Source organism: Oncorhynchus kisutch, linkage group LG18 (assembly GCF_002021735.2).
Source record: "Oncorhynchus kisutch isolate 150728-3 linkage group LG18, Okis_V2, whole genome shotgun sequence".
In the NCBI taxonomy this organism is placed as follows: domain Eukaryota; kingdom Metazoa; phylum Chordata; class Actinopteri; order Salmoniformes; family Salmonidae; genus Oncorhynchus; species Oncorhynchus kisutch.
The window spans coordinates 68,083,981-68,096,323 of NC_034191.2; the positions used below are offsets into that span (position 1 = coordinate 68,083,981).

A 12,343-nucleotide genomic window follows, 5' to 3' on the forward strand; every position below is an offset into this window, starting at 1 on the left:
AGTCTCGCGCTCCCCGGGAGTGGCCAAGCAGCACGAGCGGCGGGCGGTTCTCCTGGAAACAGGGACGCCCACAATGTCACACACGCGCACGCACACTTGGTGTGAGTGAGATAGAAAAAATACTCGATCCAAGGTTAGGTTAAGTGTTATTGTATCTTCAGGCTAATGTGCCATAAAACGAAGAATGTCTTTATGTTCTATAAGTACTTAATGACCTGCTGCATCTCTTCACATGGTAGCCTAGGGCATCATCATCACTGTGTATCATCATCACCATCACACACCATCTTCATCAAGATCATCCTAAATAGTAGTAACAGCATCACAATCTTCATCATCATCATCGTCAATCAACTGTGTCTTGTTTGCTGAAGTCTGTATTCTCAATTCCTGACTTGTAAAACTAATTCTAGTCCTAAATAACCACAATAATGCTTGGCCAACAACGCTTTGTTCATTGCCGTGCAGGAATGAAGCAGCATTAAAAGTGAGCAGGTCTTTCTTTATGAAAAATTACTTTCCTATGAAAGATGATAAACTGAATGGAATATCCTGCTACATGAACTAGATAGATGTTCACTGGCATCCTCTGGTGGAAAGAACAGCAGGAGAGGAAAGTGGGACAAGAGAGAATGGAGAGTGAGAGAGAGAGAGAGAGAGAGAGAGAGAGAGAGAGAGGAGAGAGAGAGATAGAGAGAAAGAGAAAGAGAAAGAGAAAGAAAGAAAGAAAGAAAGAAAGAAAGAGAGGCAGAGAGGAGAGAGAGAGAGAGAGAGAGAGAGAGAGAAAGAAAGAAAGAAAGAGAGGCAGAGAGGAGAGGGAGAGAGAGAGAGAAGAGGCTACAAATAGAGCTGAGAGTAAAAGGTTGAAATAGAGAGTGAAGTTGAGTGGATGAGTGAGAAATGTTGGGACTTAGATGCAAAGCAGAGATAAGATGTTAAAGAGAGTGGTTGAACAAGATCCTCCTGAGAGGAACAGTCAGTGCACTGTCAGTTTTCAGTCACACACACACACACACACACACACACACACACACACACACACACACACACACACACACACACACACACACACACACACACACACACACACACACACACACACACACACACACACACACACACACACACACACACACACACACACACACACGGAGAGAAATATTTCCAGCATTCCAGAGGAGTGACTGTATCAGGTGTGTCTGTGAGTGTGTGTATGTATGAGTCCATTTCTGTGTCTTAATCTAGCAGGAGCTGCAAATATGGGCATAGCTGGGTCATGTAGAATTCTTGTTGGAGTGAGGGTTTAGCAGGAAATCCATATGGGCATAGTAATTAGGGGGAGGGAGAGAGGGGTATATAAGGAAATTTAAAGGGAGTTTCAGGTACACAATATCAATGCCTACCGCTATAGAGTAAATTGTTACAGTTTGCTCTGGAGTCCATTATCATGTTCTTTTATTTATTTATTTAGGTTCTGTATACCTGTGTAATAAATAAAATGTATAAACAATAAATAATTAGTAGAGCAAGAAACAAATGAAGGACAGGAGGAGAACAAGAGGGGAGAATAGAGAAAGAGACAGGGTATGGGATTTGAAGCCATGCTTGGCTAGCAATCGCCCCACACAGCAGATCAGAAGTCCATTTAATCACCTCCCATGATTAGAAATGACAGTAAAACCTGACCCTAGATCTGTGGTTGTTAAGGGTATATGTGTCTGTGTGACATCTTTTATACTGTATATTCATTTCTAGTCAGAGTTATGTAATCCAGAGCATTAATTCAGAAACCAATGCTTAATCTGTCAAACTGGGCCAGCTAGCCCAGAGGGGGAGAGGGACCGTGAAAGAGATGAGAGCTGATTGTCTATTAGCACCTGTGAAGAATAACGCCAACTAATCTAAAATAGAGCGGCTCTCCAGTTGGGCTGGTCTGTGACTCACCGACAACTTTCCCAGTCAGAGGAACAAGGCAACCTCACAGAGAAATGACACACAAGAAGGAACGTTATTTCCAGAGGGCATATGAGATGGACGTGGTTCGCATGTTGACGTTTATTGTCATGAATCTTGCGCTGGAGGCAGAACTGGGCGATTTCTGCTAGCCGGGCCAGCTGCAAAGTCAAAATTTAAGGTTAATGTTAGCAGTGTGGTTAAGAATACGGTTAAGTTTAAAATCAGATTTTATGACTGTGGCTGTGCCAGCTAGTGACCACTCGGAGAGAGACTGAGGCAGATCTGACCTGAGCAGGCAAGAGGACTATCAGGTGTCCAGCCCCCTACCAACCACCTGACCCCAGCAACCTATCAGTGGCCTGGTCACAGAGGTCTGAGTTTGGGGAGACAGTTTATGACCCGCTAGTCTCTCTAGCCCTGTTGTTAAACCAGGTAGACTAGTTGAGAACAAGTTCTCGTTTACAACTACGACCTGGCCAAGATAAAGCAAAGCAGTTTGACACAAACAACAACACAGAGTTACACAAGGAATAAACAAACATACAGTCAATAACACAGTAGAAAAAGTATATATACAGTGTGTGCAAATGAGGTAAGATAAGGGAGGTAAGGCAATAAATAAGCCATGGTGGCGAAGTAATTACAATATACCATTAAACACTGGAGTGATAGATGTGCAGAAGATGAGTGTGCAAGTAGAGATACTGGGGTGCAAAGGAGCAAGATAAATAAATAAATACAATATGGGGATGAGGTAGTTGGATGGGCAATTTACAGATGGGCTATGTACAGGTGCAGTGATCTGTGAGCTGCTCTGACAGCTGGTGCTTAAAGATAGTGAGGGAGATACAGTGCCTTGCGAAAGTATTCGGCCCCCTTGAACTTTGCGACCTTTTGCCACATTTCAGGCTTCAAACATAAAGATATAAAACTGTATTTTTTTGTGAAGAATCAACAACAAGTGGGACACAATCATGAAGTGGAACGACATTTATTGGATATTTCAAACTTTTTTAACAAATCAAAAACGGAAGAATTGGGCGTGCAAAATTATTCAGCCCCTTTACTTTCAGTGCAGCAAACTCTCTCCAGAAGTTCAGTGAGGATCTCTGAATGATCCAATGTTGACCTAAATGACTAATGATGATAAATACAATCCACCTGTGTGTAATCAAGTCTCCGTATAAATGCACCTGCACTGTGATAGTCTCAGAGGTCTGTTAAAAGCGCAGAGAGCATCATGAAGAACAAGGAACACACCAGGCAGGTCCGAGATACTGTTGTGAAGAAGTTTAAAGCCGGATTTGGATACAAAAAGATTTCCCAAGCTTTAAACATCCCAAGGAGCACTGTGCAAGCGATAATATTGAAATGGAAGGAGTATCAGACCACTGCAAATCTACCAAGACCTGGCCGTCCCTCTAAACTTTCAGCTCATACAAGGAGAAGACTGATCAGAGATGCAGCCAAGAGGCCCATGATCACTCTGGATGAACTGCAGAGATCTACAGCTGAGGTGGGAGACTCTGTCCATAGGACAACAATCAGTCGTATATTGCACAAATCTGGCCTTTATGGAAGAGTGGCAAGAAGAAAGCCATTTCTTAAAGACATCCATAAAAAGTGTCGTTTAAAGTTTGCCACAAGCCACCTGGGAGACACACCAAACATGTGGAAGAAGGTGCTCTGGTCAGATGAAACCCAAATTGAACTTTTTGGCAACAATGCAAAACGTTATGTTTGGCGTAAAAGCAACACAGCTCATCACCCTGAACACACCATCCCCACTGTCAAACATGGTGGTGGCAGCATCATGGTTTGGGCCTGCTTTTCCTCAGCAGGGACAGGGAAGATGGTTAAAATTGATGGGAAGATGGATGGAGCCAAATACAGGACCATTCTGGAAGAAAACCTGATGGAGTCTGCAAAAGACCTGAGACTGGGACGGAGATTTGTCTTCCAACAAGACAATGATCCAAAACATAAAGCAAAATCTACAATGGAATGGTTCAAAAATAAACATATCCAGGTGTTAGAATGGCCAAGTCAAAGTCCAGACCTGAATCCAATCGAGAATCTGTGGAAAGAACTGAAAACTGCTGTTCACAAATGCTCTCCATCCAACCTCACTGAGCTCGAGCTGTTTTGCAAGGAGGAATGGGAACAAATTTCAGTCTCTCGATGTGCAAAACTGATAGAGACATACCCCAAGCGACTTACAGCTGTAATCGCAGCAAAAGGTGGCGCTACAAAGTATTAACTTAAGGGGGCTGAATAATTTTGCACGCCCAATTTTTTTGTTAAAAAAGTTTGAAATATCCAATAAATGTCGTTGCACTTCATGATTGTGTCCCACTTGTTGATTCTTCACAAAAAAATACAGTTTTATATCTTTATGTTTGAAGCCTGAAATGTGGCAAAAGGTCGCAAAGTTCAAGGGGGCCGAATACTTTCGCAAGGCACTGTATGTCTCCAGCTTCAGTGATTTTTGCAGTTCGTTCCAGTCATTGGCAGCAGAGAACTGAAAGGAAAGGCGGCCAAATCAGGAATTGGCTTTGGGGGTGACCAGTTAGATATACCTGCTCGAGTGCGTGCTTCGGGTGGGTGTTGCTGTGGTGACCAGTGAGCTGAGACAAGGAGGGGCTTTACTTAGAAAATACTTGTATATGACCTGGAGCCAGTGGGTTTGGCGACGAGTATGAAGCGAGGGCCAGCCAATGAGAGCGTACAGGTCGCAGTGGTGGGTAGTATATGGGGCTTTGGTGACAAAACGGATGGCACTGTGATAGACTGCATCCAATTTGTTGAGTAGAGTGTTGGAGGCTATTTTGTAGATGACATCGCCGAAGTCGAGGATCGGTAGGATGGTCAGTTTTAGGAGGGTATATTTGGCAGCATGAGTGAAGGATGCTTTGTTGCGAAATAGGAAGCCGATTCTAGATTTAATTTTGGATTGGAGATGCTTAATGTGAGTCTGTAAGGAGAGTTTACAGTCTAGCCAGACATCTAGGTATTTGTAGTTGTCCACATATTCTAAGTCAGAACCTTCCAGAGTAGTGAAGAGTAGTTCAAGAGCATGAATTTAGTTTTACATGCATTTAAAAGCAGTTGGAGGCCACGGAAGGAGAGTTGTATGGCATTGAAGCTCGTCTGGAGGTTAATCAACACAGTGTCCAAAGAAGGGCCAGAAGTATACAGAATGGTGTCGTCTGCGTAGAGGTGGATCAGAGAATCACCAGCAGCAAGAGCGACATCATTGATGTTTACAGAGAAGAAAGTCGGCCTGAGATTGAACCCTGTGGCACCCCCATAGAGACTGCCAGAGGTCCGGACAACAGGCCCTCCGATTTGACACACTGAACTCTATCAGAGAAGTAGTTGGTGAACCAGGCAAGGCAGTCATTTGAGAAACCAAGGCTGTTGAGCCTGCCGATAAGAATATGGTGACTGACAGAGTCGAAAGCCTTGGCCAGGTCGATGAATACGGCTGCACAGTAATGTCTCTTATCGATGGTGGTTGTGATATCATTTAGGACCTTGAGCGTGGCTGAGGTGCACCCATGACCAGCTCTGAAACCAGATTGCATTGCGGAGAAGGCAGTGGCGGTTCTAGACCATTTCAACTGGGGGGGCCAAGCTGGGGCCAGTTGTACTGTTAGAGGGGCCAGTTACATTAGATGTTATTGTTGTCATCGTTTTCTTCATTAGCAGGCAAAAGACCATGTTCATAATAATCATCATTGCCACTGTCTAATAACGGATGTAAAAAAAGAACGATAGCAAAAATTTGTTTCATACTCCACATTTAGGGGGGCCACAAGAGGGTCCAAAATTTTGGTCACGGGGGCACTGGCCCCCCTTGCCCCCACCCCCCCCAAAAAACGCCACTGGGTTAAGGTACGGTGGGATTCGAAATGGTCGGTAATCTGTTTGTTTCCTTGGCATTCAAAGACCTTAGAAAGGCAGGGTAGGATAGATAGGTCTTTCAGAACATCAGCTATCAGGATTTGGGTGAAGGAGAAATGGGGAGGCTTGGGCAAGTTGCTGTGGGGGGTGCAGGGCAGTTGAACGGGGTAGGGGTAGCCAGGTGGAATGGCCAGCCGTTGAAAAGTGCTTATTGAAATTCTCAATTATAGTGGATTTATCGGTGGTGACAATGTTTCCTAGCCTCAGTGCAGTGGGCAGCTGGGAGGAGGTGATCTTATTCTCCATGGACTTTACAGTGTCCCAGAACATTTTGAGTTTGTGTTTCAGGATGCAAATTTCTGTTTCTGAAAAAGCTAGCCTTTACTTTCCTAACTGCCTGTGTATATTGGTTCCTAACTTCCCTGAAAAGTTGCATATCACGGGGGCTATTCGATGCTAATGCAGAATGCCACAGGATGTTTTTGTGCTGGTCAAGAGCAGTCAGGGCTATATCCATTCCTGGTTCTAAATTTTTTTGAATGGGGCATGCTATTTAAGATGGTGAGGAAGGCACTTTTAAAGAATAACCAGGCATCCTCTATGGGTAGAGTGAGGTGTGAGATAGGATAACAGAGGGACAGGGCCACTGGCGGTGGAAATTCTCTAAGAGATGAGGGCTGATAATAAAGGCTTTATCAGGTTAAGTAGAATTGTTAGCCGCTGTGAAAACAGACAGGGCTCCTCATTGCAATGTTTTGCCTCTGGCCAGGTCATCATCATTGGGCTCCCGAGTGGCCCAGCGGTCTAAGGCACTGCATCTCAGTGCTGGAAGCGTCACTACAGACCTTGGTTCGATCCCATGCTGTATCACACCCGGCCGTGATCGGAAGTCCCACAATTGGCCGAGCGTTGTCCGGGTTAAGAGAAGGTTTGGCCGGGGCAGGCAGTCGTTGTCCGGGTTAAGAGAAGGTTTGGCCGGGGCAGGCAGCTGTTGTCCGGGTTAAGAGAAGGTTTGGCCGGGGCACGCAGTCGTTGTCCGGGTTAAGAGAAGGTTTGTCCGGGGCAAGCCGTCATTGTAAAATAAGAATTTGTTCTTAACTGACTTGCCTAGTGAAATAGAGGTTACATAAATAAATCTTTGTAAATGAAAATTGTCTCAGACTAATTTGGTTGTATTATAAATAAGACACACCAGGACACTGAGAAAAAACAGATATGTTTAATAGTCAATATTCATTTCATCAACGCACAAATAATTAAATACGTGAATTATCAGTATTTGGGTTTTCCTACAAGACACAATCAGTCTGTGCAAAAAGTGCAATTTCTAGAAACAGGCTAATGAAACGTAGAGTGAAAGAGAAATGTCCTAAAGAGGAACAACGACAGGACAGAGAAAATAAATGAGAAGGAACAGAGAGAAAAGGACAGTGACAGAGAAAGAGGGACAGAGCATTGTTGATACATTCTGATATGAGACCGTTATGAGTTGGGACTTCCTCCCATGGAGACCTCTTATCTCTGACAGAACTGTTACAGTCAGTAAAGTAAGAAGTATAATGACCACAGTCCAGCCATTTACTAGCAAGCAAACGGTAAGCATATCAGTTAGCTACCAGGGTTGGGCTCAATTCAAAGTAAACTACAAATCAATTATCGGAAAAAAAAATAGCATTTATTTTCAAGGACTTCTCAAACTGAAAAGAAGCAGCTATTTATTTCAATTTTATTTTAATACAAAATCACTTCCTGAACTGACTGTCTTCAATTAGAATTAAGACCAACCTTGCTACTGTAGCTACATGCCGGGTGTAGCTAGAAATGGACTGACTCTAGCTAGCATGCTAATGATTGCATGGACTGGTAGCTAACATGACAAGTTACCAGAAACACACAGCAGACTGACTTGTTTTCATGCTAATGGATACGTGCAGTGACTAGCTAGCAAGCTAACAGCTACGTGCAGCATCATACAACATTCCAAGATGGAATACAATGTCCCTTTGTGTTTTGCTATTGTACAGGGTGTCTAGCCCTCTAGAGACCTAAAGGCACGCTAGTAGAAACAGTGATCCTTAAGGTCATAGTCTGAAATCCACAGAATGAATATGAGAAATGTAAGAGAAGGTATACTGCATTAACATTACCGTATCAATAATTGGCACTTGTGTTGAGTTCATGTGATTTCATTTTGGTGTTAAGGGCAGGGCTTTAAGATTTCACCTGCACAATGTGACTGCAAGGGCACAGTGCTCTCTCTCACCTCCCCCCCTCCCTTTCTAACAGTCTCCGATATCACACTCTCCTTTTTTTTCTCCCTCTTGTCTTTTTTTTGTCTTACGTTATTCTAAGGCCTTAGTATGTTTTCATAGAAACATCACGCAGAGGAGTCTGAGCTGCGTTCTCCAGCCCTCACGGCGATCCATAGTGTTAGTAAACAGTGCAGAACAGTTACAGAGCAGTCCGTTACATTCCCTTAAACTACACAGACAGGTATGTGTAAGGTCACACAGTTAATCACTCCATTGTCCTCTCCTCCTCCTTTGTTATCTTCTTTTTAATGTAAACGTGAAGGTGCTGTCTGCTTTTCAGACACACACTCCAGAATGGAATGACCTCATCACTCCAGACACTGGTAGAGTTCTCTGGTATAGAATGTGGAGTGTGTGTGTGTAAAGTCTCTGGTCTCGGTCTCAGGTCCAAACCTCCATGGGGACCATGGACTCCTTGGAGCCGATGGGAGGAAGTAGATTCTGCTCAGATAGGAAGTCGAGCGGAAATTGGACCAGGAAGCCACGGATCTTCTTCAGCTCCTCATGAGCGCGTGCAGAATCCTCCCTCTCCAACCCCGGCTTGGCCAGATAGCCTTCCAGTTCCAGAATGTTCCTGACATCACTGGAGGGAAGGCACCGGAACACCTGGGGGGGAAAGAGGGAGAAGTTCAACTCTGTACACTCTGTGATAGCAAAGCATAGTAGCATGATGACATAATACTGATTTGTTCTAATGTTGCATGTTAGTGTTTGTGTACCTTCTGGTAGATGGAGTGTTTTTGTGTGTCTGTTAGCTACCTTCTGATAGATAGTGGCGTTGCGAGCACAGGTGGTCATCCAAATCTCCTTGTAGAAGTGATCACTGAGAGGGTCAGACACGTCTATAGACAGATCAGTATGGGCCCCTAGGATAGTCCTGATGGAAGGCGGGAGAGAGGGATGGAGGGCGTGATGGGGGAGAGAGAAGGGGAAAAGTCTCAGTATTAAAGAGAAGAGTTGATTCCTCAGTGAGGTCGTAAGTCAAAGCACTTGAAGGCTCACACACAGACACACACCTGAAGCACTCTAGACGTAGTGCCAGTGCATAGCGACCAGCCTGGTACTCCTGTCCATCCATCACCGCAGTAACGGTCTCCGAGTCTTCGACGATCACCGCCACCTCGCTGTCACGCTTCCCCAACATGCTGCGGTCGTTGATGTTGGCCGAACCTACAACACACACAGAGGAAGTGTTAGGTGTGTGTGTGGGTCCTTTGTGTCTGTCATTAGGACTTTCTCAAGCTCTTCTTTGGCGATGAGTTGGTGGATGGATGGATGGATGCAGTAATAACACTGACCAGCAGATGGTAATGTAAAGCTTAGGTTACAGACGTACATTAATCCAAACTTGCACACAGAAATCAAATACAATTTTATTGGTCACATACAGTTGAAGTCGGAAGTTTACATACACCTTAGCCAAATACATTTAAACTCAGTTTTTCACAATTCCTGACATTTAATCAGAGTAAAAATTCCCTGTCTTAGGTCAGTTAGGATCACCACTTCATTTTGAGAATATGAAATGTCAGAATAATAGTAGAAAGAATGATTTATTTCAGATTTGATTTCTTTCATCACATTCCCAGTGGGTCAGAAGTTTACATACACTCAATTAGTATTTGTTAGCATTGCCTTTAAATTGTTTAACTTGGGTCAAAAGTTTTGGGTAGCCTTCCACAAGCTTCCCACAATCAGTTGAGTGAATTTTGGCCCTTTCCTCCTGACAGAGCTGGTGTAACTGAGTCAGGTTTGTAGGCCTCCTTGCTCACACACACTTTTTCAGTTCTGCCCATAAATGTTGTCATGACTCTCTTGATCAGGTCAGGTTACAGGAGACCCCAACCCTACAGATGATCTCTCAACCAAAAGAGGAGAGAGCTGTGGCTCTGAAGACATGGGGGGGGGGGGGGTTTATGGCCCCACGCCCCTTGTAAATCTCAGGCCACAGACAAATTCCTTTGTCCTGTCACTATGGAGAACCAACCTCAGAACATTAAACATGAAATAAAGAGACTTTAGAACAATGGTTTCAGTCAGCCACAATGTTGGTCATGACGATAGATGGAATATGAAAATATATGTCATTTTTGTTCGGTTATTAAAAGGTTAATAGATGACGTTATTACGAAAACATTGGAATGTGAAGGGTTTTCCTAGTATATGTTTGATGTTTACACATTGTTGTATGTATCCAAATCAAAGAGAATGTTTTGGGGAAGATGAAATGTTAAATTAGTTGTCTAAAATGGGATTTGAGAAAACCTAACCCTTGCCTCATTAACTTGGTATGCCCAGAGAATTGCCCTAAAGACGGTTATGCCCACTTCTGACCCAAGGGTATAAAACTTGTGAGTATAGAATTTACGATAAGACTATGTGACCCCAGCTGCAGCAGGGTCTGAAAAGTCAAACCAACACAGAACGCAACGCAAGTTTGAGGACAAAGAAATCCTTTTCTACCCAAGCTACAGATGAGTAGCTGTGTCTAAGCGGATGAATTCAAGTCAAACCACCTAGCCTCCATCTCCCATCGAATCGTGGTATCTAAAGGGTTTCATTCCTATGCTGTGAGCTCTGAGCTACAGAGCTGTCTGTCCTCAGAAGACCCCTTCCAGAGAAAGGGGTGAGGGAACAGACTCCTAAGCCACAAAGGACACGAATACCGGGAGGACGAGCAACGAGGCGCACAGGAGCAGTGCGTCATCGAACAACGGAACGGTCCACGCAGAGAATCCCCTGAAATCATCACCACAGTAATTACATCATTATATATTCTGACCCATGAGGTTTGAGGCAAGGCTACGGTTAGAATAGCATAGCTGACAAATTCACCCAAATGTATATTTCTCGTGTACTTTTTCTCTCTCTTTTGAAATTCCCATTGTGGGTAACACGCGCCATAGTGTGTTGGCCCGTTATACTAAGTTCTAATCAATAGCCTATAATGTGTTTTGTCTATGTGTATCTTTTATCATCATTTTAGCTTTTTAGTAAATAAATATTCAATTAAAATTGGTGTGGCACGAATTCATTAGTGGGACCCGGGTCCATGAAGATTCAAGGGCTATTTGACGTTCAGATTATGAGACTAATATAGGCAACTGATTCATTAGCGGCTGTTGTAAAATCGATATTCTAATATTCTTTGGGTTAATTTGGGAAATAGAAACTCAATAAAACTAGTTTTCCCATGGTGCCCCAGGTTAATAAGTTAATAATTGCTTGATTCAGTTAATCACGTAATTAAAACGTATAATCATTCGATGAGCAACAGTCGCCACATTAACCAATACAACGTCACGACAATGTTCTATAGGATGGAGGTCAGGGCTTTGTGATGGCCACTCCAATACCTTGACTTTATTGTCATTAAGCAATTTTGCCACAAATTTGGAAGTATGCTTGGGGTCATTGTCCATTTGGAAGACTCATTTGCGACCGAGCTTTAACTTCTTGACTGATGTCCTGAGATGTTGCTTCAATATATCCACATACTTTTACTTCCTCATGATGCCATCTATTTTGTGAAGTGCATCAGTCCCTCCTGCAGCAAAGCATCCACACAACATGATGCTGCCACCCCCGTGCTTCACGGTTGGGATGGTGTTCTTCGGCTTGCAAGCATCCCCCTTTTTCATCCAAACATAACGATGGTCATTATGGCCAAACAGTTCTATTTTTGTTTCATCAGACCAGAGGATATTTCTCCAAAAAGCACAATCTTTGTCCCCATGTGCAGTTACAAACCGTATTCTGGCTTTTTTTAAATGGCGGTTTTGGAGCAGTGGCTTCTTCCTTGCTGAGCGGCCTTTCAGGTTATGTCGATATAGGACTAATTTTACTGTGGATGTAGATACTTTTGTACCCGTTTCCTCCAGCATCTTCACAAGGCCCTTTGCTGTTGTTCTGAGATTGATTTGCACTTTTCACACCAAAGGACGTTGATCTCTAGTAGACAGAACGCGTCTCCTTCCTGAGCGGTATGACGTCTGCGTGATCCCATGGTGTTTATTCTTCCGTACTATTGTTTGTACAGATGAACCTGGTACCTTCAGGTGTTTGGAAATTGCTCCCAAGGATGAACCAGACTTGTGGAGGTCTACAATTTTTTTCTGAGGTCTTGGCTGATTTAAAATTTAAAAAATCCCATGATGTCAAGCAAAGAG

The 12,343-nt window shown here is 43.6% G+C and overlaps 1 protein-coding gene across 5 annotated transcripts in view; it reads right to left on the minus strand.

Annotated features, from left to right (window-relative positions):
• Positions 1-7,061: 7,061 nt before the first annotated feature.
• The window catches only part of LOC109909907 (phospholipase D1), a 30,827-nt gene continuing 25,545 nt past the window's right edge, over positions 7,062-12,343 (minus strand). For 4 of the 5 annotated variants that reach the window (XM_020508990.2, XM_020508991.2, XM_031796577.1 and 1 more), the window contains 3 exons: positions 9,191-9,344; positions 8,934-9,051; positions 7,062-8,780 (listed from right to left, as the gene is read on the minus strand). In XM_020508990.2, the coding sequence (XP_020364579.1) occupies positions 8,556-8,780; positions 8,934-9,051; positions 9,191-9,344 (497 nt within the window). In that variant the 3' untranslated portion in view covers positions 7,062-8,555. Of the gene's footprint in view, positions 8,781-8,933; positions 9,052-9,190; positions 9,345-12,343 lie in introns of those variants that run through there. The other variant, XM_031796576.1, reaches the window with a different exon arrangement.